This window comes from Rhamphochromis longiceps, linkage group LG7 (assembly GCF_057381845.1).
Source record: "Rhamphochromis longiceps isolate RC_006_pf linkage group LG7, R_longiceps_female_GT1.1, whole genome shotgun sequence".
NCBI lineage: Eukaryota > Metazoa > Chordata > Actinopteri > Cichliformes > Cichlidae > Rhamphochromis > Rhamphochromis longiceps.
Window position 1 is genome coordinate 41,392,535 of NC_140563.1, and position 26,131 is coordinate 41,418,665.

A 26,131-nucleotide genomic window follows, 5' to 3' on the forward strand; every position below is an offset into this window, starting at 1 on the left:
TGTTTCCACTTCACAGAGGTGCTGCTACCTACTCAAATAGAAAGTTTTCATTCATATAAAAACTGTCACTGTGAAATGAGGTTTTCCGATTTGCGATTTTGAAGTATCCATTAAACTTTAAAATGTAAACACTGAAAGATGTTATTAAAATGTTATTGGCAGCAGTGTTGTGCGCGTAAAGTTTCAGCCTTGTTGTGCTTCGATGTTCCCACGAGGCTTGGATGGTAAAATTATGGTAAAATTATGGCTGTGATATTTGTGAGGTTGAATTTAACAGGTCATTGGCACGTTGGCGAAAAGTGTTAAAAGTCACGAGTATTTAGAAATATTTCAGCCTTTTTTAATATAATGTGTAGACATATTTCAGAGGCATTAAATATGAATAAACTGGAGCTGTGATGTGTTCATTACAAGTAAATTACGTTTCGGTGGAAAAAGTAGGAGAACCCAACAAACCCCCCACCCACCCAACTGCACTTTATTGTAAAACTCTTGAAAGCATTGATATGTTTTGCGAAAATGTCCTTGGCCTTCATGAGCAGCATTAACTAAGCATGTTTTTCAATGGCAGGAGGAACCGGAGGTCCCAGAGGAAACTGTGTACGGAGAAAACATGCAAACTCCACACAAAAAAAAGGCGTTGGGTTTTGAACCTTTGACCTTGAGCGACTGTGGTGCCTTATTCAGTAGCAGTCATAACACACACACGCAGCATAGTGTATCAATACATAATTAGTGCTTTGTGCCTCTTCTGTGTTTTTTTCTTCTTCTCTGTTTACACAGATATTGTGATGAATCACAGGGGGGGTCTTGTCATGCTGGTATTGTATTGTGAATCCTCGATACAGGAAATGTGGATTGACAATAAAAGGGAATGTCAGGCATCCAAATACATTACGTCAGAATTTGGCTTAGAGACAGTTACAGTCTGAACGTCTTGGACTGCAAAGCCACAAGGAGGCCCTAAACTTATAGCTGTCACAGCCAATTTAAGATTGTATTGTCTAAGCACTGCATAACTGCTTAAAACATGTTTTCCTATTTCACTTTTACTATGCGATGTTGGCTTTAAAATTGTTTAGAAATACAAATATTTCCCTTTGTACGCCCCACGTTCTTTGCTTTCTTCATACACAGAAGTGTATGAAAAAGTAGTGCTGCCCCTGAAGGGTCTCTCTGCAGATACTGGGGGGGTGGAATAGAGGTAACTGTGCCACATCGCTCCGCTGGGCCTACAGAAATACTTAAGCGGGAGTCAGAGTTAAAACATCATGACCCAACACATTCAGGAATTGGTGGCGGCAACAGACGCACACGTAAGGTGTAAGGGCCGCATATCAAAATTCACCCATCCATTGTTACTACATGTCTGTTAGCTCTCACTCCAGCTATGACCTAATCCTGGTGGCTAGTGGGTGTGTTCTGCTTGGACTGAAGCCTCATTGGCTGTCTGCTGGATGATCCTTACTTCCGCTATTCCTTTCAAATGTGCTGCCATTTTCAGTAGCAGAAATTAGATTTCAGTGTGTAGCGAAAACCTGTAACTGTAACAAGGACTTGAGCTGTGGCATGATATTTTCTAAGAGCTTCAACTGTGTTAACTCAGTCTTAGTCCAAGCATAAGTGATACCCATGTGATGAGCTAAATGTCACCCCGATGTAGAGTATTACTTCAAGTCCTGTAGAACACTCCCTAACAATCTTTGTCTGTGTGTGTGTCTCTCTGTGAGACATGCCAAAGGAAACTCCAGATGCCCCCCCCCCCCCCCCCCACACACACACACACACACACCCAGAGGGGGCCAAGCAAGGCCTCACAGCCAGATGATAGCTCGCCAACTGTTGGCTGTAAAGACACAATGTACTTCTCATCGTCAACTGAGTAGAGTGGGTAGCTCAGCAGCAACCATGCGAGGAAAGCAAAAAACTGCTTTGGCCTTGTGTGTTTTAAATTTCACCAAGCTCGCTTATATTGACCCTCTTCTTTGTTCATGCTCTTCAGAATGTCTCATTCTCAAGTGAGAACTCGTGGCGCTTCTGCCACAGGCATCCCCGAAAGAATAAAAATTAAAAAAATCATTGCTCATAGGTTAATTTCCCTTTTTTAGTGTAATCAGAAAAGGAGAGGACCTCGATGAGGAAGTTGTGGTCTGCAGTAATGCACACCCACTTCTTTCTGTCACAAGACTGGAAGTATTCATGACTGTGTGGGCTTTGTGTCTGTTTGTATGTGCATGCTCTGCCTAAATGCAGCAGTGATGCACTCATGCAAGAAATAAAAATCTTGTGTCTATTATGACATTTTTTTTTGTTGCCACTCATGTGATGTGAGGTACTCATGCTTTTTATTTTAATAGTGGTGTGATAGCGTAGGCTTGCATCGAGCAACCCGGGAAGTACTGCTGTACCTCGAGCACTCAGGCACAGTTGTAGCTGGGGCTTATTTGTGAAAAAAAAATGACGGGATAGCAGTTTGTCAGAACAGGAACAGGTGGCTGTCAACGTGACTACAGACAGTGAATCACGGTTAAACAGTTGCCCCCAGAGGCTACACCCCCCTTAATCTGCAAGGACTCACAGAAAGACATTATCCGGCTCACGCGCCGTGGTAAAACTCCCCACCTTCTTGGTTTTCCAAAAAGCCCCCAGAAGCCGGTTCATCACATGAGTGTTACCTCACTCTTTAGCAGGTTGTGGGCTACAAAAGCTGTAACCGGTGTTATATTTGGGCTTCTCGCGGAAGGAAATATGACGCGCGAGGACAGAGCGGGGCTATCCACGCGGCCAAGCAGAGAGCGCTGCCGAGGCGAGTCGTGGGTCGTTCCGAAGGTGCGTATGTCTTGTTTTGCAGTAAATCTGGCAGGCTGCCATTTATGTGATTATGGCTGCATATGGATTTGCAGGACTTTTTGGGCATATTTGCTGTTTAACGCGGAGTACAGCACGTGCGTAATGCGCACAGTTCCTCTCTTTTTTTTAACCTCCTTCTGCTGCAAAGTTGCCATTGTTAACAGACTTGGTTTTCATAAAGCTTCCAAAAATAGTATTTAAAATAAAATTAGAAATGGTGTCTTTTTCTGGTTTTGGATAATAGTTCTCCATTAGTTTGATACATGCAGTACCTACACATGTAAACAAAAACCGGTCCAGCCGATTAACAGCTCCCTCTAATCGTCGTCTTTTTTTCAGTTGGCGTGTGCGTGATAAAGTTATTTTATTGTATCTCTAAATCCGTTTGAGTGAGGGCACCAGCTGTTGTTATTTTAGTGAATATTGTACTTTGAGCAGATGCAACAGACTATGAATGCAACAGGCGCTCACCATTTGAAGGCAGTGTTAAACATTTTGTATAGTGGAGACGGAAGGATCATGTTGTGTTTGATTTTTTCCTTTTTGTGGTTATATTTTATGAAAGGTTTTGCGTTTGGTCAATAACCAGCTATGTATAGAAGCTTAGTCATGAGGCTTTTACACAGAATATTAGCACATTTGCATGTGTGCTTGTCAGTTGATTCTCTCTGTGTCAGCCCTGTGATTGACTGGCCACCTGTCCAGGGTGTAGCCCAACTCTACCTCCAAGACAGCTTGGCTCTGCTGACCCTGAGTTCAAAATGCAGCTGAGAAAATATATGAATGAATGGGTTTGGTCAACTGAATCATCTACTGACAAGATGTTTTTAATCATACTTTCAGATTAGTCATAACATCTCTATAATATACTAAGTATTTCATATATAAATAACATGCAATATAATACAGAAAAAACAAAACAAAAATAAAACCACAGCATTACTTTATCCCATAAACAAACATCCATTATAAATTCAAAAATAAACCTGATACTTTTCCTCCTCTCTCATGCTGTACACAGTGAGTGGCTAAGCCTGACTCTTCTAGTAAATCACAGCAGTATTTTATTAAAGCACTAATGTAATCTGGATGTTAATGTAGTAAAATAGAGTATCCTGGCATTATATCCTGCACATTGTGCCAAAGCGACTCAAATCTTGAAAGCGGCTTTTGGCTTATTTCCGATTATCTGTGCACATGATTTAAAATATATTGGAAAATGTATAATTACGTTTTGTAAAAATACAAAACAATGGATATTAAAACCAGTATTAATGATCTAGAATTGCTTTGGGTTAACTTTTCATGATACTCTGTGTGTGTTGGTGCAGTGTTGGGCTTTGAAATTGTCCTCACAATAAAAAAAAAAAGATTCTGGTACTATTCAGCTCTATGTGCATAGCTGTCTGTGCACAACTGTCAGTGCTTATCAGTTATGTCCACACTCATGCACACTCAAGAGAAGGTACGGTATGTTATAAAAAGCAAACCAGGAAGACTCAGCATGACTAATTTCAGTCTCACAATCATGTAAAACTTTTCTTTTGGCTTCTCTACTAATATACATTCTGAACTTTTGCACTCTCATAACAGGTTCACAAATAATGCTGTTAAATTCTCTTTCCTACTTGCTGTTGTTGTCATCGTCTGTTCCCACTTGTTGTTGCTTTTGTAATGAGATCGGTGAAATATAGACCTGGACTTGAAACTGTGTTCTCGCTGAGGAGGTGCCATTTATTGCGGTGTGTGTTTGGGGAACACACACCTACCCAGTGGCAGCTACTTCTTTTAGGAAGTTAAACGGTTTTATTGCCCTCATTGCAAATAATAAACGTATAACTTTTATGACATGTGAGGGGCTGCCTTTGTACTTTGCAAAATGCGTGGAACTGAAATACCTATCCAGTGTTCACACTTGCTGGGCTTCATGCACATCGGTCCAAATGATATTTGAGTTCAAATGAGATATATTAATTGATCCCTAAATAGCTAATTCACATCTTTACATCCTGTTCCTTACAGTCATCGTTGGCACTGGCAAGCAGGTGCTGTTGTCGGGGTCGTTGACATGCGTTCCACCTGAGCTCGGCATCGCCTGTCTCGGTGGTGTGGTGGCAGGATGCCAGTGCAGGCGGCCCAGTGGACAGAATTCCTGTCCTGTCCCATCTGCTACAATGAGTTTGACAGCAGCGGCCACCAGCCCATCAGTCTGGGATGCTCCCACACGGTGTGTAAGACCTGCCTACACAAACTGCACCGCAAGGCCTGTCCCTTTGATCAGACGCCGATCAGCACCGACATCGACCTGCTGCCTGTCAACTGCGCCCTGCTGCAGCTGGTTGGCGCTCAGGTGAGGCAAAAAAGAGAGAACTCCTGTTTATGTGAGCGATTGTGACACTGTCACAGTGAGAAAAGCCTGAAGCTTTATGTGTTTATATATCTTCTGTGTTCATCCCTGGTATGATATCAGGTCCCAGATGTTCAACCCGTGAGTCTGAGCAGTGCAGCAGAGGTTAAACACTATGAGGTCTGCAGGATGTGTGTAGAAGAGCTGGCTCTCTACCTAAAGCCCATCAGTGGCTCAAAAGGTACTGTATGTGTGCTTTGTGTGGTACATTTGGGCAGTTGTGAAAAAGAATTAAGCTCCTTATATTCAGTGCGTGGGGACTGCAGTTGGGCTGCCTGTGTAACTTGGCATTGATGATTCTCACACTTCTCACGATGCTGGAAGCTTGTGTGCTTTTATAAGGCTGAAGGAACATTCATCTCTCTGCGGACTATATAAAAAGAAGATTTTATTACTGAAAAAGACTGGTTCTTTGTTCATAGACTTCCGGTTTATGGGATTGGGGCAGTGTTCATCATTTTGCTCAATGGTGATCATATCTGGTTAAGAAGGAAAAGCAAGGGTTTGGTTGGAGGTTATTACATGCATAAGAACACTGACTGCTCAGCTGTTGTTTTTGTGTAGGAGGATAAAGTTCTTCTTAATTTGTTTTTCTTCAGCTATTATTTAATTGAGACTAAATATCTGATGACTAAAGTGAATGCTTTCATTGTTATTTGGTTTTAGAAACAGTGGGTTTAACTCCGGAGCTGTCGCTTAATACAGGTGTGGCAAACCTGAGCCCGAGTGTGCTCAGTAGGCCCATGCAGAGGAAGCTGGTGACCTTGGTGAACTGCCAGCTGGTGGAGGAGGAGGGTCGCGTGCGGGCGGTTCGGGCAGGCCGGTCTCTGGGGGAAAGGACAGTCACCGAGCTCATCCTTCAGCACCAGAACCCCCAGCAGCTCTCTGCAAACCTCTGGGCTGCAGTGAGGGCACGGGGCTGCCAGTTTCTGGGACCCGGTAAGTGTGCATGACAGAAACATATTAGCTATATCACATAGTGCCTCTATACTCATGCCTGTGTGGCAAAGCACTTTCTAATCACAGCTAAATTCCAACCATTTGCATAATGTATATGCATCATCACTGGAGTGCTGTAAGGTATGCTAAAGATGTAAACATGTAAAACATGTTGTCTTAAAAACTATCACTTATTAAACATTTGACACTCTGAAGTTTTAAATGTGGAAGCAGTGCAGTTAAAGAGTTTTCCTTAACATTAACGATTCATGCTGTTAGACTAGATTTGTGTCACCCTGTCATCTTTTATCAAGTCAGTGGACTCATTGTGTCCAGAACTGTTTAAATTGCTTCATCAAACCGCCTGCTGGTGCTGGAACCTGGTGTCCTGTGATGATTACTCATAGGGCAGATTCTGACTGGGAAAGATTTTCTTGTCATGATAACACAATGAGTTCATTTAAATCTGAGGACACCTCCAAAACCCTTTGTTTACTAGATATAGACTTGCCTTTGTTTAGTCTTTATGTAACCAGTGTTGAATATTCGAATATGTATAGCATGTGCATGCTGCCCATGTCACTGAGTGTGTTTGTGCTAAAAAGTTCTCTCTTTTCTCCCCACTTCCTCTTCATATACTGCTACTTTCATTCTGACTTCCCCCTTCATTACCACCTTTTTCCTATCCTGTCAATCTCTCAATCCTTGTACAACCCTCCAACTCGTCCTCCATCAGCTATGCAAGAAGATGCACTGAAGCTTGTCTTACTGGCTCTGGAGGACGGTTCAGCTCTGTCCAGGAAGGTGCTGGTTTTGTTTGTAGTCCAAAAGCTTGAAGCTCGATTCCCCCAGGCCTCCAAAACCAGCATAGGCCACGTCGTGCAGCTGCTCTACAGGGCTTCCTGCTTCAAGGTACAGGCAGTAGATGTATGCACACTTACAGGAATGTGTAAACATGCTGCAATGACAGGTTCTACATTTCAGTGAACTGAACAAGCAAACCACAGATCATTGAATTTGTTCTATGTCAAACGTTACAAAACCATCACCATTTGGTGCTGTCCTAAGAACCCAAGCCACGATAAATGGCCTCATTAATGGAGGGGACCTAAATAGATTGTCGGGTACGACTACAGGTTTCTTTTCTGATGAGGCGGTGCTTCAGATTAATATCCCCTTTTTGGCATTGGTTTTGTAGGTACTTTCCAGAACTTACATTCTCGTCAGTACAATGTTTTCCAAAAAAAAAAAAGTAAAATAACGATTCGTTTAAAATTAGTCATAGTGTCTGAGAAAGCTTTGCAAAACTCCCTTTCAGCTGTGGATGGATATGAAAATGAGCACAATCCAGTGGATTACAGTGTGAATCCTCTCCACTTAAATACTGGTACTAATAATTCATAAAAGGCCACTTCTTTATTAAGAAGATGGGCTTCTTTAAATATATTTTCGTGTGTGTGCGCATCTGTGTGCGCGCGTGTGTATTTTTATGCCTGTTATCTGATGACAGACATCGCTGGCAGGGCAGAAATGCCAGCTATCTGCTTGTGATGCAACGGCAGTTTATATTTGCACCTGTTGCCCCGCCTCGCAGGACAGACAGAGACATCACAGAGATACACAGAAAGATAAACGATGCAAAGATAGATAAAGGAGTAAAGACAAAACCTGATCGTGAAATTTGATTGTGTTTTTATATTTGTAAACAGCTGACAGTTGGTGTCTTATGATGATTACTCATAGGGCAGATTCTGAGAAGGGGAGAGTCCCTTTGTGTGATCTGAATTTGAGTGTTTGAGTCTGAAGACACCACATGTTGACAAAGTGACGGCTTTGTTTGATTTACGAGACTAATTGCAAACACGACACTCAGCATTTGAGGTTTCACAGATAGAAATGTATTGTAATTTAAGGACAAGGAGAGTTAACAGGAATTTAAAACAGGCACACATTTTTCCAAAGAAGCCATGCAGGTGTGCATTATAACAACATGATTTCATTGCTGGTACAAAATTACCATAGTAGCCTTAATCATTCAATTTTCTGACCCCACAAAACGTCAATGGTGTTGATAACCTAAAATTGTGCCTCAGTTTTAAGTGCACTATTTATAATATACACAAGAGTACATGAAGCTTTATTTTGAAATCGTGTTAAAGTTTGATTTTTCTTTTTTTTTTGTCTGTCTAATCGTATTGGAGACAAAGGTCATTTGTGTCCTTGTCTCTTCTTCTCACTCCCCTGTCTCTCATCCCCTCTCTCGCTCATCCATCTTCATCATCAGGTGACAAAGCGTGATGAGGACTCCTCCCTGATGCAGCTCAAGGAGGAGTTTCGCACATATGAGGCACTGAGGAGGGAACATGACGCGCAGATCGTCCACATCGCAATGGAAGCGGGCCTGCGAATCTCACCTGAGCAGTGGTCCTCTCTGTTGTATGGAGACCTGGTCCACAAGTCACATATGCAGTCCATCATTGACAAGGTACCATTAGGCTTCGTGTCCTCACCTCTGGTGACCGTGTGCAAGGTTGTGACAGCTTGAATTTGCTTTTTAAAATTTCAAGCAGTGTTTATAACTAGAGATGGCACGATACCACTTTTTTATGTCCGATACTGATATCACAAATTTGGATATCGGCCGATACCGATATAAATCCGATATAGTGTTTTTTAATCAATAAAACTGTTTTTTTAATATCTTGCTGCTTTTTGTATAAGTTCATACTCAAGTTAAAAAAAACAAACAAACACTAAAGCTAATCTGTTATACCTGTATGCAAAAAATACACTGCACCCAAAATATTTCATAGTTCAGCAATATTGATCAATCTAATAAAGTTAAACCTACTCCATCCTCCCTATTCTGGTATTTTAAAGAGTACTTAGCGTAAATATTAAGCAACCTAACTAATAGTGTTCTAAAACTCCCAGCAAAAAAGAAAAAAAAAAATAGGGAACCACCCTCCACCTCATGATGCTTAATCGACGTAATCAACTTTAATTTGATGCAGTGTGAAAAAAATGCTCAGAAATCAATTATTTTTCAAAAATAATTAAATAGATTCAACATCTTCAACAGAACTGCAGACTGCACAGATGGTACCTTCCCAAAGGAAAAAGTAGTATAGCTTACTAGGGTATATTAGACTTAACAGTTACTATATACAGTAATGGACTTCTATACATTTTACATCAAATTAAAACTTTGGGTGTAAGATTTGGATAATTATTGATTAAAAGCTAGACATTTTAAATGAGAATAAGAAAGAAAAGTATTTCTTTGTGCCCCCTTTTCCCTGTTCATGCCCTATCGGCCCCCCTGGCTAAACTTTGCTAGATCCGCCCCTGCACAGTTACCAGCCGTCAGCTACGTAGAAAAAGATCCTCGAGTAGAAAGTAATATTAAATAAATTCTAACGACAGCTTAACAAGCTTAAACGTGCTGCTGTTGTTCAGCTGCTGGTTTCCTCTTTCTGGGCAAAGGTGACTCGATATATCAGTTGTTAAGCTTAACGCGGGAATGCTTTACAAACATTCAGAGATGAACTTACACATTTGCTTTACTTCTCTCTGGGATCACTTCCTCGGAGATGAAATGCCGGATTGGTAGCGAGGCTACAAATACACACAGCCGCTCTATCACGTGACGCATACTGCTGCTACGTGCTACGGTTATGAGCCGAGTTATGCCATGTTGCAAGTTTTGTGAGGTGCTTTTTTGATATTTAATGGATCGATTACATTTTTTATTTCTCTCCGATATCCGATCCAGTAATTTATGTCAGTGTCGGACCGATACGTAATATCGGATTGGTCCATCTCTATTTATAACAAGCGTCTGGAGAGCGGAAGCAGAGGAATACTGCAATCATCTGTTTATTAATTCCTTGAAAAACGACCATCATCTTCTTTCATCTGCTCTAGTTGCAGTCTCCAGAGTCGTTTGCAAAGAGTGTTCAGGAGCTGACGATCGTCTTGCAGAGGACAGGAGATCCTGCCAACCTCACAAGCCTTAGACCACACCTAGAACTGCTAGCCAACATAGACCACAACCCAGGTACGTCCCTTCATTTAACACCATGGATCTCAAGCTTTTTCTCCACATGCCCCACACTCCACAGTTTGTATCATTTATTAACAAGAAAATAAGACCCAAGTCAGGTTTTTGTGAAATAAACGGTGGGACAATAGCATCAGGTTTGTTTGTTCATTTGCTTCCCTAGCATCCTCCTCTGTCACATCAACCCATTGCTTATCCTCGTTCAAAATCTCTGTCTAATATCTCCACTCCCCCCATTTGCACATGTCCAAACCATCTCAGCTTTGCCTCTCTAACTCTGTTTATATTGCCCACCTTATTCAATTTTTTTTATTTTCTTTTATACACTGAACAAAAATATAAACGCAACACTTTTGTTTTTGCTCCCATTCCCCATGGGATGGACGTAGAGACCTAAAATTCATTCCAGATACACAATATAACCATCCCTCCCAAACAGTGGTCACAAATCAGTCCAAATGTGTGGTAGTGGGCACATCTGCCATATTGAGATAATCCATCCCACCTCACAGGTGTGCCACATCAGGATGCTGATCTGACATCATGAGTAGTGCACAGGTGTACCTCAGACTGCCCACAACAAAAGGCCACCCTGGAATGTGCAGTTTTTTGTGCTATTGGGGGTCTGGGGACCCAGAACCGGTCAGTATCTGGTGTGACCACCATTTGCCTCATGCAGTGCAACACATCGTCGCATGGAGTCTATCAGATTGTCAATTGTGGCCTGTGGAATGTTGGTCCACTCCACTTCAATGGCTGTGCGAGGTTGTTGGATATTCGTGGGAACTGGTACACGCTGTCGTATACGCCGGTCAAGCACATCCCGAACATGCTCAATGGGTGACATGTCCGGTGAGCATGCTGGCCATGCAAGAACTGGGACATTCTCAGCTGCCATCTGCCCTGAACAATGTGAACCATGATTCATCCGTGAAGCGCACACCTCTCCAACGTGCCAGACGCCATCGAATGTGAGCATTTGCCCACACAAGTCTGTTACGGCGACGAGCTGGAGTCAGGTCAAGACCCCGATGAGGACGACGGGCATGCAGTTGAGCGTCCCTGAGACGGTTTCTGACAGTTTGTGCAGAAATTGTTTGGTTGTGCAAACCAATTGTTCCAGCAGCTGTCTGGGTGGCTGGTCTCAGACGATCTTGGAGGTGAACCTGCTGGATGTGGAGGTCCTGGGCTGGTGTGGTTACACGAGGTCTGCGGTTGTGAGGCCGGTTGGATGTGCTGCCATATTCTCTGAAACGCCTGTGGAGACGGCTTATGGTTGAGAAATGAACATTCAATGCACGGGCGACAGATCTGGTTGACATTCCTGCTGTCAGCATGCCAATTGCACGCTCCCTCATTGCTTGTGGCATCTGTGGCATTTTGCTGTGAGACAAAACTGCACATTCCAGGGTGGCCTTTTGTTGTGGGCAGTCTGAGGTACACCTGTGCACTACTCATGATGTCAGATCAGCATCCTGATGTGGCACACCTGTGAGGTGGGATGGATTATCTCAATATAGCAGATGTGCCCACTACCACACATTTGGACTGATTTGTGACCACTGTTTGGGAGGGATGGTTATATTGTGTATCTGGAATGCATTTTAGGTCTCTACGTCCATCCCATGGGGAATGGGAGCAAAAACAAAAGTGTTGCGTTTATATTTTTGTTCAGTGTATATTTTTGTTTATTAGTTCACTCCATATTTCTACCCCTGGATATCCCCAGTGACTCCACCTACAGTAGCTTCAACAGGCCACTGGTGTGGACTGCCACATAGAGAACAGTATTCATCCATCAATCCATCCAATTTCTTGCACTTATCCTTATGAGGGTCGCAGGAGGGCTGGAGCCTATTCCAGCTGCTGTAGGGTGGGAGGCAGGGTAACAGTATCCATATGGTTCTAATTATTAGGGTTTCAGAAGGATTGTTGAGTGAAAAAAGTGCTGCTTACATGCCAAAAGGCAAATTGCGAGTGCAAGACAGAGGGAAAGTTATGATTCATCATGTGTGCTAAACATTTACTAATCAAAACATAATGACTAAGTGTTTGATGTCTATTTGTCTTTTACATACACCCTCAGCACTCAGAAATGTATTCTGCACTGTGCCTCTCAAATCATTAGACAATATATTATACATGCTGCATTACTGCAAGTGGCTATATTTTCTTTGGTGTCATGTGGGATATTATCCCTCTGCAGTGCTGCTGCTGTGCTACAGCCAGCAAAAAACTGGAAGCTTGTGCTTTTCAAACAAAATAGTCATGTGACCTTCAGCTGTACAATGTATTTTGTGTTAATTATCAAATCTTGACATCTTAATGCACGAAGCCAAGATCTGAATGCTGTAAATATTACTGTGACATTTCATTATGATAGTATTTAGCTTTAGCATTCCTGCTTTCATATCTTCTTTAGTTATTAGACTGTGTAGGAACGTCCAAAAAGATAGAAATAACTCTCCAGATGGGGAGAGTATTAATTTGACTTAATGGTAACAGGGTCTCAGTTGTTTATTCTATATTTTCAGTGGGCTACACTACAAATTTCTTGGTTGAATTCTACTTGGGCTTTCTGTAATTTAGTTCTGTGAATAGCTCACACTTACATGTTTCGGATCATCAGACAAATTTAACAATTAGCCAAAGATAACCTAAGTAATCACAAAGGGCATTTTTAAATGATGATTTCATTTATCAGTGGAAAAAAGCTATCCAAACCTACCTGTGTGAAAAGTAATTCACCCTGCCCTGCCCTGTCGACATCTGTCATTCTGGAAAGCATCACAAATAATGTCCAAGGCTTTGGAACTTCAGTGAACCACAGCCAGAGTCATTATCCACAAACGGAGAAAACCCAGAAGACTAGTGGACCTTCTCAGGATTGGCTGGCCTACCAAAATTACAGTTCCACTTTTGGGTGGAACTGTTTTAATCCCACTATTGGGTTTAGGAAGCACATTGAGAAATATGGGTTAGGGCTAGTAATTCCACCCTTTACACAGAACAGTAGATTAAATTTTGTGGATTTCTAGTAATAAAAACCTCTGCTTAACAAACTGTATGTTGTCGTTCTGTGTGCAGATGCTTCCGCACCATCATGGGAGGAGCTCGAAAGTGTGATGCTGGCTGTAAAGCTGGTGGTTCATGGTCTAGTGGAATTCATACAGAACTTCAGCAAGAAGAGCCATGAAACTCCACAGGTACCCTGAGGCTAACAATTATAGTCGCAAAACAGATAACCAGGTATAAGGTGGGATGTGCTGCAAGTTTGTAAATGACCATTAACATAATATATGTTTTAAAGAGCTGGTAGAGCTGTTAACAGCTAACAGATTTAGTTGAGAGGACTGAACCTCGTCTTTAAAAGTATAGCCAAGCGAATAGAGACTGAAATTGCCGTGTGAGTCTCATGCGCCTGGAAAAGCACTGAAATTGTTGTTGTAGGGAGATATGTTCATTATAGTAGGTTTACCTATGAGATAAACGTAGTAGTTTAATAGTTGGGTCTGTGCATTTTGCAGCCTCAGGCAAACAGCAAGTATAAGACCAGCATGTGCCGAGATCTTCGTCAGCAGGGAGGCTGTCCCCGAGGAACCAGCTGCACATTTGCGCACACACAGGATGAGTTGGAGAAGTGAGTGTGCAACTACATAACTTCCATTTTCTATGATTAAAAAAAAATAGCATCTAATACATGTCCATTATACTGAATGCTCCTGTTGTGCATCCTTTACTCGATAGATTTAGATTGAGGAACAAGAAGAGCAGCAGTGTGGGCCGTGGGTTCCCTTTAGCGCAGGGGGGAATGAATAAAACTTTCACCATGGAGGGCAGCATTCACTCTGATGTGTCTGGAGGAGTAGGACAGGGGCTCAAAGGCAATGGAGACAGCACAGCCACCATGGCGGAGGGAGTACCCAGCCTAAATCACCCTCAGCTGATCTCCAGAGGGCTCGATGTGATGGAGGAATCTAAGCGAGCTGTGCCAAATGGAACTAGTGGGCCCAATGTGTCTGGCTCCAACAAAACCACATCTGGGTCAGCAGAACAGTAAGAGTTGTTTCCACCTGTTTGCTGATGTTTACATCTTCTGTTGTTGGTATTTAACCCTGTGATCAATGTTAATTTTGCTTTAAGCGTAGCACTGCTGTTTATATGTCTAAGAGAATAACTACAGGTGAAAACTCTAGCACCATATGAATTTCCAACTCAGTCCTAATCTTGTACTAACTCTTTTTCTGTGTGTTGTCATTCGGTTCATTAGGAAGCCTCTCTCTCCTCCCAGGACTCCAGTCAGCCACTCATCAGTGATGTCTCCCTTGACCACAGTCGGACGGTCTGATGGTGGTGCTCCTATACCCAAACATGGTCAGTTTATTCTGCGTCCATCGCATCCTTCTCAGGCGTCCGAGGTATACTACCAGGAGCCTCACTCCACATATGACACTGCCCACTATCAGCCAGCCTGTGAGTTTGTTTTTACACGAAGTTGGATGTGCAGAAATACTTCACTGTTGTGCGATAGGCGGAAAGTGCTCATAGCTTCTGTTTTTCTTCTTTCCCTCCTACTCTCCAGCAGGTTCCTATTACCCATCAAGTCTTCATCCCCCTCACAAACCTTGTATGGCTCGGTTCCTGCGATCCTCCAACGTCCCAGAATCCTCTCTGCCACCTTCCATTGGTCCTCCATCTTCTTACCCAAATGAACCTCAAACTCCACACCCACCTTCTTCGTCTTCCTCGGGGTACCCATCACACCCGCCTAGAGATCGAATGGGACCTCACACGTTCCATGCCCACCCAGGGCACCCAATGGGCCCTGCTCATGGAGTTTACGCTCCCCTCTATGACAGCAGGAGAGTATGGAGGCCTCAGGTGAGCAATCTTGACTATCATACTACCATAAAGTGTGGTAATTCTGCGACTTTATTTGTAATGTTGATGATTACATTTGCAGCTGTACCACAGAGAGGACGCCAGGAGTAACTCACTGCCTCCAGAGGTGCTGCATTCCTCTGTCTACCAACCTCCACTCAGGGAGAGGTTCAACTCTCTAGACAGCAACTACTGTTCTGGAGCTGAACATCGTGCAGGGCTACACAGGGTAGGGGAAACAACCATAGACTGTATATAAAAGACATACTTTTTCTGTTTGCATCGAAGCTTTGTTTAATCTATGAGTCTGTAGAGCGCAGTTGTCACCATGTAAACGTGAACGTTTGCGACTAAAAATAGACCTGCAATAGAAACGTCTCTCGGAGCAGGCATGTGAATAAAAAGTATGACAACAGCCCACACGGCCCCCACTTTTTAAACAGAAAGACTGATAATGCAGCAGCAGCAGCAGCAAAGACGATGATGTCATAATTTATACACACTCAGAGCAAAGAGGCAGAGCTGTTACCGGCACAGTGAGCTCACAGTGAGTGAAAAGAAAATGTTTTTCTAGCATCCAAAACAGCAACACTGCTACTGTAATCACCATTAAAATCTTTGCTGGGAAAAAGCTCAGATATTATGGAGGGGACTGTAGCTGTCAGAGAGGGGGTAAATAAATGATAGAACAAAGCTGTAAATACATTTCATCTCTTCAGTTAAGTGGGCATATGTAGCGTGGGGGTGTACAGGAATTGGCACACTTTTAGAGCCAGCCCCAAGTGGTCTATTGAAGAACTGCAGCTTTTGGCCCTTTATCTTCCAACATATCTTCACCATTGCCGAGGGCAACACTCACTACTAATTGGCTGGAAAAATAAACTTTGCTCTTATCAGTAACATCTCGCTTAGACATTTAATTCAGTGGTGATATTGTAATTTCCCCCATGGCTCATTTGAAGAGCAGAAGTCTTTAAAATAAAATAAAAATATATATATTTGAATTATTGATCAGTGGGCATACAGAGAGAGATAAGTGACTGAGTTATGCTGTAATTAAAAAATAGTGGTCCCTACTGAGGAAAATAATGCTAACATCCCAATATATCACATTACCTTATCAATTTTTAATTGGTGGTGGTCTGTGTTACACTGAACAGATTTATTGCTTCTTTACAGCAACATCTCCTCTCCTTCTCTTACTCTTTTTACACCCACATATCGCCTCACCTCTACCTTCCCCTTCAGTCACAGAGCTGCAGCATGGAGCTTCAACCTCCTTTATAGTCCTCCCACTTCTCACCCGAATATGTCTCTGCCTCTCCCACTCACTTGTCTCCTTCTCACATCATCGTATAGCATTAGCAGCTATACTGCTGCAGTGCTAAAGCGCACTTCACCGACAGAGCTACATTACCTGTCGTACATAACAAGACTCGTTTTGTAGGGTGTATTTGTGGAGATAAAAGTGAAAATGAGGAGATGCAGTGTAAAAAAAATCTGCAAAGAGCAAACAAACATGATCCCATCTGGCATTATTATGCGTTACTAAAAGCCAAGAAAAGAAAATGAATCCACTAAGTGCAATGCAACTCAGTATCCCCCCCACTTGCATGTACACGTGATGAGGAAAACTAATAGAAAAAATAACCACCGTGAACATTTCTCTGACACATAAAGGACATTACATTATCTTGCATAGTTATTTACAGTTTCCACCCTGGCTGCTACCAGTTTCAGACCTAGGCCACACAAGTGCAGAAGACTGCAAAGGCTGTATCAATACTACCATTTTGGGTTCAGATATATTATTATTCATATTATTCTTATATATGCTGTAATATCTCTGTTGATGTTTCCTCCCCTGCCCATCGCTTCCCTCTTCAGGACTACGGACGTGTTGCTCTAGGCTATGAGGATCTGTTCAGAAGGAAGCAGGAACAGTGGGCTCATCATCACCATCATCACAGTGCCAACAGACCCTCCCAGTCTTCTCCCATCTTCACCATCGATTTTGGGACAGAGGTATCAAAGCAAATAAAAGAGATGCCCGTTTCTCCTTATTTACACACACACACACACACACACACACACACACACACACACACACACACACACACACACACACACACACACACACACAACACTTTTAAGGGGATTTATTGCCATGACAAGTAAAACTGCCCTTCTTTTTATTAAATATTTATTAACGTGCTCACTGCAGGCGGATGAAGCTACGAAGGGGTGAATTGGTTATGTGTTTTAACGGTTTTAAATTATGTTGTTTTTTAATTCCTATCCCAAAAGCTTATGCTTCAGCTGTGTCCAATGCTATTTAAGTGGGAGATAGTTGCCTAGCAACTGTGGAGGAAGATACCATAGCAATGCACAATTGTGGCGTGTGTGGGTGTGTGTGTGTGTGTGTGTGTGTGTTTGTGCGGGAGAAAGTGAGAGAGAAAAAGAGAAGGCAAGACTTCACCAAGCAGTGACTCAGGCTTTCAGCGGAGTAAAGCTTTGTTTAACAGTTTGGCAGATGTCTGTTTGTGAAAACATCCACGATTAAATCGACCACTTATTAGGTGCACAACTTTTTTAATTGTTTGCTTAACACGTTCAGTAAAATTTGAAAGACTCTGCATAACAAGAATAAGCAAATAAGACCAAGGAGACTGGCTGTCGGCGCAGTGATTTTTGCAAAGTGTCAGCACTGGCAGCAAGTGCAGAAATTCAACTTAGTGAGTACATGTGGCTGCTATATTTTAAGGACGTTACTTTGCTTTTTGCATGGTCTTGGAGGAATTGAATCCCATCTAAACCCACACACAGGCTGCCAATCTGTCACAGGGATGACCAACACGCTCTCATCTCAGGGTGTCAAATACCGCCTTTCTGTCAGATTGCTGAGATATGAACAAAGTGTCCTTTGACTCACCGGCTGCAGCAATATTGTATGCTGGGAGATAACTGTTCTGTTTTAAAGAGTGACAAAGTCCATATAGGGAAGCAAAAAAGGGTGGGTGTGGTTTTCAGTTACCAATTCTTAAGCTTGGGAACAGTGGTTTCTGTTCTTTGTGTTTAACACTTTGTTTTGATCTACACTTTAATTTTGCTCTTGGTTGTCAAGTTCAGGATCATTTGCAAATTATGCTAAAGGATACTTAATGCCTTTAAGGTGGTCCTTTAAAGGTGTCCATACGTGGTGAGTTAAGACCAGCTTCTTGTTGCTGTAACCAGGTGTCACACAGCACAGGTGCCAAAGGAAACCAGGCAAGGTGACAGTATTTAATGAACTGGGAAAGAGAATGGGCACCTTAAAAATATGTTAGCTTTTCTGCATGATTTATCAAATGCAAAATATGAAATGTTGAACCAGCATGCCATTCACACAGCTGAATATTTCATGGCATATTCCTGGCCGAAGATCAGCGGAGGAAAAAAAAGGTGTAGCTATTCTCCTCAGGTGCCTGAAAAATTGAAAAATAAATCTTAAATTAAATAAATAAATAAATGTCCTTGACCTTTGGGCAAGTAAATCTAGAGCAATGAACAGCAAGCACAAGTCATTTTTTTACTGTTTTTCTATCTCTCTCTTTCAGCATGTGGAAAATAGTGGAGGTCAGTGTGTGGGATGCAGGTTCAGAGGTGATGAAGGCTTGGCTCACTACTCCCCTTGGTCCTGTGGTACCATCGGGCCCTGCCTCAGCTCATTTGAGCCTGAAACGCTTGCGCACACCTCATCTCACGCCTGCTCTGAGCACTCGGTAAGGCTCTTCATATATACAAAAGGATCAATTGTTTATTGCAAAACACAGAATTTTTGGCTGTGTACAAATGTGTGCGATCGCTTTAAAATGTGCACGTGTTTTCCCCATGCAGGAGTTGGACAGTAACGAAAGTAGAGGTGGTGGCGTCGGAGATAGCGGCGTCGGGAAGCGATGGCTGCATTCGCTGGATAACTACCGTCGCTTGAAAGACGAAGACCCGATCATTCCCTTTAGTGAGGGGCCCATTATCTCGAAGTGGGGGGCCATTTCCAGGGCGTCCCGCACAGGCTACCACACCACTGACCCTGTCCAAGCAACAGCCTGCCAAGGGAGCGCCAGTACCACTCCCATCAACTTCAAAGGTGAGCAGGGATAAAAAACGAAAGAAGATATCGTACGAAAAACTCAAAAGGGACCGAAAGAGAAGAGAAAAGATAAGAAATGTTTAAAAGTAGATCAGTACCTTCTTTGAAAAGAGTTAAAGCACAATCTGATGTTTTTTCTTATATTGCTTTATTTGGTGTGATTCAGTTGTTTTTACAAATGTTTTACTTTACAACTCTTCATTCATTCATAGATTACAATGCTCACTTGGATCACAGTGACTACAGGTGGAGCTCCAGAGGATCAGACTCTTCCAGCCACTCCAGTTTCCTGGAGAGGTACAGCATTCACATTCAGACTCTGTCCTTCTAGTTTTTTTTCATTGCTGTCATGTGAAAAGGAGGTTTTCACAGGGCTACGCACACCATTACTGCCTCCATAGGAATTAAGAGGGTAAGTAGCAGCCAGATGCTGCTAATCAAATGCACACGATTAACTTATCATCACCAAGAGAGACCACTGAGATAAATGCAGAAGTTTGGTTAAATTTCGGGAGCATACCCAGCGGTGGGCATCCCATCACATTTACCCCCATCACATTGTGCAACAGTCAGAGCTAGAAATCAGACACTAGAAGCCTCAGTTAGGATTTTAAAGTTCAGGACGGAACAATTAGAAGAAGACCGAGCAAGTATGGTTTGTTTGGAAGGGCTACCAGGAGAAAGCCTCTTCTTTCAAAAAGTGACATATCAGCACGGCTTAGGCTTGCAAAGTTTCATCTATACAAACCTGTCCTTGGAACAGATGAGACCAAAGTAGAGATGTTTGGCCATAATGCACTGTTCCATCTTTGAAGAAAATCAAGCACAGCATATCAGCACAGACATCTCACACTAACTCTAAAGCACGGTGGTGGAGGGTCGATGAATTAGGCTCATTTTACGAGCCCAAGGATCTGAGCATCTTGAGTTAACAATAAACTCCTGTGGATACCAACATATTGTAAAGTGAAATGTGAGGTCATATGCTGGACCACTTAAACTCAGACCTAATTGTGTCATGCAGCATTACAGTGATATCAATCACAGCAGCAACTCTTCAACACATTGGCTATGAAGGAATCAAGGTGTCACAATAGTCCAGTCAAATTCCAGACCTAAACCTGACTGAAATGCTCTCTGATGCTGGGCCATAGAGAGCTGTGCAAAAACAAATGTGTGCTAACCTCTATGAATTGCAGCAAATTCCTCTCGAACGATGTGAGAGACTGATAAAGTCATATAGAAGACTATTACTTCAAGTTATAGCTCCTAAAGGCCTGTGGAAATGTTATTTTTTCACATGATTGTACATGACCACACAGTAATCTTTGTTTAAAAAAACTGATCTGTGCCGGTCTGTGCTTGCTTTAGTGAGCAGCTCTGTGCTTCAGAGCTACATGCCAGACGAACTTCAATAGGGAGCGGAGAGAAAATTGTGTCTGATCTGAAAGCTCACCGGACCGCCTTTAGCCAGGATCAGGACCGAGCCGAGAGCGAGTCAGACCCAGATCGAGACATTGAGCTCGAACTCTGTGCTCTAGACATGGAGGATTCGGACCAGCAGGAAATAAAGTCTCAGGTCAGTATGATTTTGTATATGCTGACGCTATATGTAGTTTCATGTTCTGAAGATTGATGTTGAATTTGCCCAACTCTGAACTGGGAACAGTCTCAGTAAAAAAACAAGTTGAGAAAAAAAAAGGTTTAATTATCGACCAGACCTCTTTATCCTTTGTCTTGTGTTACAATTTTGCCTCACAGGAGTCGTTAGACCTGATCACCCCACAGTCTCAGGATGCTTCCCTTCTCCTTTCACCTCCGTGCTCCTCTACCCTCATCTCATCTCCTGCAGCAGAGCACCCACAAACAGAGTCAGAAAAGATGGATGCTCACCTGTTGAAAAAAATGGCCTTCAGGTGAATTACCATGGTAATCACTGTTCACAGGATTGCCCCGAGTCTTGAGTCATTTTTGACTTAAGTGACGCACAATCTCTCGCTGTCTTCCTGTCTCACATCTTTGCTCTCTCCTGTTTTGCAGGAAGTCTCTGTCTCCAGGAGGGTTAGTCTCAGGAGGTCTGGGCATTGCGAAGCTCCAGGTTGGACCCCCTCGACTGGGTGACACTTCTACCCGGGCTTGTCCCGAAACATCTGGGCCAGAGATGCTGCTCAATGGAAGCTAAGAGGACACAAAGTCAATCACTGACCTACAAAGAGCTACACCTGAGTTCCACATCCTGGTTGAATGGAAAACCTTTTAATTCCAGCCTTCATATATGTTGATCACATGCCTAACTGAAACTTGACAGATAATGGTCAACAGCCTGTGCTGTGCCACGCTGCAAGGTCAAGAGTTATACACATTTTACTAATTTTCCAACTTTGCTGTTTATGGCTAGGAAGGTAAATAGCCAGTTTTCCCATATAGTAGATGCTGAACTTGTCTGTGTTTGCTGTGCCAAATCTGGTCATATTTACAAGGAGGGTTGGAGAGCTCTTAAACCATCCGATCGGTCACATAGGATTGAATTCATTTGTTTCGTTTTTTTTGGGGGGGTTTTCTTGTCGTTCTGCATAAGCTGTCAGATAAAGTTTATGGGTGACAATATGATAAGTGAATGTTCTTCAGTTTTACCAAGTTTACTGAGATCCTTTCTCCCAGTATAGCATTGAGGTACACAGGAAATTAAACAGAAGTCATTTGCAGCAGCAGACCCTCCAATTACTTACGCCTGTCCCAAACATTGAATGCTTTGACATTAATTCGCTGTGTGTAATTTGCGTTTAGCTTGTGCCTTGGAAAACATGCATTTCCAAAAGTTTCAAAGCAGGTGCTGGTTTATGGTCAAGGCCCACATAGCTTTTTAAAGGGTAAACAGTGGGATTATTTATCCCTTTTTTTAGGCGGACAAAATTTTTTCCATGTCTTATTAGGCTATAACAAATGCCTTCTCTGAGCAGCCTTATGTTTCATATTGACATTTCATTTTACGTCTCTGAAAAGATTAAGACATAGATGTTACTTATACTGAGACCAAAAATAGAAAGGGCACGGCACCCTTCTGAGAAAATAAAAAAAAGAGCAGCAGAGGTCTTTAAAAAGTGCTGATAGTGAATCAAGCCTCTGTCTTTTGAGTCATATGATCTTTTAAACGTTGGGCTCTGGATTCCAGTCCTGTCATGGGATCAGAGGCACAAACATACAGACCTAAATTTTCAAAAGATCACTGATCACCTAAGGTCAGTTTTCTACTTTTTTTTTTTTTTAAATGAATGATACAATACTTTTAACATAAATGTATTTTATTTAGGAACAGACTTTGTAGTTCAAGCAGCAGCTAGAGAAAATGTAATGAATTTCTCTACAAGTCAGTTTTATCTCTTTGTGCCTGTAGTGGCACTAATCAGCTACTCTTATTAAGTTAAAGAGTTTCACGCCGTCATGTGACTGCCATTCACACAAACATGCAATACAGTGGCCTTTCTCTCCTTAGCGTGGTCTAAAACGAAGCATGTGCTCTACAGTCCCCCCGCTCACACACAAGCTCTGTTTGTTTACCATTTCAAAGGTGTTAACAAACACAAATGTGATCTTAAAACGGAACTGCATTTTAAAAAGTCCACCGTCTATTATTTCCGGTCCCGTCATTTTTTGTTTGTTTGTGTATGTGTGTGTGTTGTGTAAACAATATTTACCAGCTGTGCGTGATGTTTAAAGGTCAAGCCTACCCAAGAGAGGGACGCCACTTCGTGCATCTGTTCATCTATAAACCTTTGTTTTACTTTTTGAAAAGTTTTGGTTAGTTTCATTTAACTAACTTCTGTGAAGTTGTTTGTTTGGGTATTTCTGTATAGGTTTTTTGCCACTCTTTTGTTGTTAGTTGTGTGTTACATTGTGGTAGACTTGCTTTCTAATGTTTGTCTGTGTTACATTGCCGTGTGCTACTTCACCGTGGCTTTGTTTCAATATGGGTGATTTCCATACAGCCCTGCTGTGCCTCACTCCTTTTATAAATATGAGGCTTCTTGTCATGAGTGAATTTTTCTTAGTGACTTTAATAAATACAAAACATGAACCCATATATACATACATACATACATACATACATACATACATACATACATACATACATACATACATACATACATACATACATACATACATACATACATACATACATACATACATATATATATGGGATATAAAGTTATGAGGTTTGTTTACATCCAATTCTAAATCTTGAGGTCGAAAGCTAACTGATTTTCAAGTCTTTCAAGCTCCCTTAATTTCCTCTTATCCCCGCTACTGTACCTATTTAAAAAACAAACTCAGAAACATAAGCATTAACATCTTTTCTCTCATTATTTTATAAAAGTAAAAGGAGAGAGAAAGAGAGAGAAGGGAATTGGATACATTGGTCTGAGCATTTCATTATAACTTGATGTGATACTCTTTAGAATTTAAAAAAAAAATTATTTCTTTATTTTTTGTTTTGTGTGACCGTGAAAGCCAAGGGCAGGCACAGGGATTTAGCTGCTTCCAGACGGTTATTAAATCAGCTCAGCTACCTATACTATCACTCTGCATCTGTTTACAGCTTCACCTTTGAAGTACAACATAATAATGTCAAGTGCCATGTTGGGTACAGTACAATCAGTCTCTGAAATCCGCGCCCCGTCCCACAGCTTTTAATTTTCCTTCCCCTGTAAACTGTGCGAGGAGGGAGAGGCTCTGTCAAGTCGAGGAGTGAGATACTTCTCTTGTAGTTGTGCTTTGTTCCATTAGAGGGGGCTAGCGGACCCATGTCTGTTTTGAATTGCTCAGGGAAGTCTTAATTTGCTCAGCTACTTTGGCTTTTTCTATATCCATCACTTTGAATATTATGTGGAAGTATTTGCCTGAATTTCACTTTGCTGATAACTGACCCTTTCACCCCAACCATGCGTGGGTTAAAGTGTTAGCACTGATTATGTTATTTGCCAGTGTTTTCTTTGCCTCTCGGTATTAAGTATTGGCTTTGCTATTTGTGTTCACATGAGAAAGGGCTGGGCACTACTGTATGTAAAAACAGTATTGTGAGTATTGAAGTAATGTCAAAGTGATACTCCCTGTTTCCTATAAAGTGTCTGGAGCACTGCTGTAGTGGCTAACTGCACTGCACTGCACTGATTCTCCCATCGCACCCAGCGAGTGCCCCTTCCCACTTCCCTTCAACCCACCTCCTAAACCTTGGCCCTCCCTGCATCCTGCGTCATGCATGCGATCTAATCCCTCTTGTGATGGCGGAGGAGTAATGACAATTCTGTAGTTGTGATACAACACACCCAGCGCTGTAAGAGTTCTGCACATGCCCACTGTGTGGCCACGTCAAGTGCTGAAGTTTGCTTGCAGCATTTTAATTGCTTGCTCATGAAAATCAATTATTGTTTAATAGAGATTATATTATTATTGTTATAACCACATTTGGTTGTTGTGGTATTTTTTTTTCTTGGTATATTCGAAGTCTGCTTCTTTTGGATATGAAAGTTTGCTAAAAATGTTTTTTATTAGAAAAAAAGTGTCGCATTATTCTATATTATATGGGGGGAAAGCCTGTTTGTTGATTGTGAAACATATGAACTGATGTTTTCTGACTATTCATGTCTGTATTAGACATTTTATTTGCAAATCTATTGTTCGATTGAAATGTAAACTATTAAGAGATGGTACACATCCGTCATTGTATACAGTCTGACACCATCATTAGATGGACTTTTAGTATAGACGCTCATTTATACAACCTGTGATAATCAGATATAGTTAAATGTTTAAGTCATTGGGGCAGTTGTGTAATGTTTCAGAATGAGGAAACTACAATCCTTAAGAGACGGTATATCCAAAAGGTCCCCAAGATGAATAATACTGTTATGTATTCCATTTATTTCCTTGGAAATATCACGTTGTGAAAGGTTTCCCTTTTACTAATTGTGCAGTAATGCAGGGCTGGAGTAAAGTCTAACCTATGGTGGTGATGATTTATGTGCTCTTAATAATGTATGAAACTGTTTGAGTTTTGTTTTACTGACTGATTCTTCTGGTGCATTTTCTGGCTTGTTCAAATGTATTACAATGACTTGCAGACAGCTTGGCCCAGCGGCATACTGCTTCGGGGTTGCACTGAGACGTTAAGTTATGAAAAAGAAGATTTTAGCACATGAAATTGCATGCTATAATAAACCAACAATAGTACTGTGTGTGTGATTCTTGTCTTGATTTGTCTTGTTATAGGATTAGATGCTGGAGCACATTTACAACAATTAACAACAAGAGGTAAAATCCACCAAAAAAGGTCGAATCCATACAAGTCTGTATAATAACGGCCATCAGTCAAACAATACTGTTTGCTCTGGGTCTAAACAGAGCGCGTTGTGTGCGATGTCTTCTTTTGCGCATGCGGGCCGCTTTGAGGGTTCACACTAGAGCACGTTTGCTGTCACATTTTATTTGTAGTGTGAACAAGCAGACAAAAAATTTGGATTTGATCAAAAAATCGGAATTGAGCATTAAGACCTGCAGTGTGAACGTAGACAAAAAAATGACCTCTAGATCCACCCATGCATCCAGGCTGGAGAACTGAGAGAAAGCCCACCCAGATATGAGGGGAACATTAAAAATCCACATACAAAGGCCACCAGGCTGGATTCAAACCTGAGACCTTTGCGCGCCAAGGTGACAATGCTAACTGCTACACCACTGTGTTAATGATTTTTCTTTTCAATGTGATTTCCTAGGATCTTTTTTTAAGTAGAATATCACAATGATGCACCCACATTGCTTCAAAATGCAGCAGGACTATACATTCCTTCCTGCGTGATTGTTGCAG

The 26,131-nt window shown here is 41.9% G+C and overlaps 1 protein-coding gene across 4 annotated transcripts; it reads left to right on the plus strand.

The window, feature by feature from the left end:
* The first annotated feature begins 2,388 nt into the window (after positions 1–2,388).
* rc3h2 (ring finger and CCCH-type domains 2) lies at positions 2,389–25,519 on the plus strand. 4 transcript variants are annotated; one of them, XM_085413670.1, is made up of 20 exons: positions 2,389–2,829; positions 4,873–5,200; positions 5,321–5,438; positions 5,924–6,196; positions 6,933–7,108; positions 8,481–8,681; positions 10,124–10,256; positions 13,347–13,465; positions 13,787–13,899; positions 14,007–14,303; positions 14,530–14,732; positions 14,842–15,140; positions 15,223–15,369; positions 17,028–17,165; positions 18,737–18,901; positions 19,017–19,266; positions 19,482–19,566; positions 20,641–20,848; positions 21,031–21,185; positions 21,310–25,519. In XM_085413670.1, the coding sequence occupies exons 2-20, from the start codon at positions 4,970–4,972 to the stop codon at positions 21,449–21,451; spliced, it is 3,453 nt and encodes a 1,150-aa protein (XP_085269796.1). In that variant the 5' UTR covers positions 2,389–2,829; positions 4,873–4,969; the 3' UTR covers positions 21,452–25,519. The 4 variants fall into 4 exon arrangements, with proteins under 4 accessions (XP_085269796.1, XP_085269798.1, XP_085269795.1 ...); XM_085413672.1 differs by having other exon boundaries at positions 2,390–2,829; positions 14,007–14,315; positions 21,031–21,198; positions 21,310–21,447; XM_085413669.1 differs by having other exon boundaries at positions 2,391–2,829; positions 14,007–14,315; positions 21,310–25,518.
* Positions 25,520–26,131: the final 612 nt, after the last annotated feature.

Coding starts and splice junctions, on each gene's coding strand:
- rc3h2 (XM_085413669.1), top strand. CDS start 4,970: ATGCCAGTGCAGGCGGCCCAGTGGACAGAATTCCTGTCCTGTCCCATC. Junction 5,201..5,320: donor TGCAGCTGGTTGGCGCTCAG/GTGAGGCAAAAA, acceptor GTATGATATCAG/GTCCCAGATGTTCAACCCGT. Junction 15,370..17,027: donor ATCGTGCAGGGCTACACAGG/GTAGGGGAAACA, acceptor TTCCCTCTTCAG/GACTACGGACGTGTTGCTCT.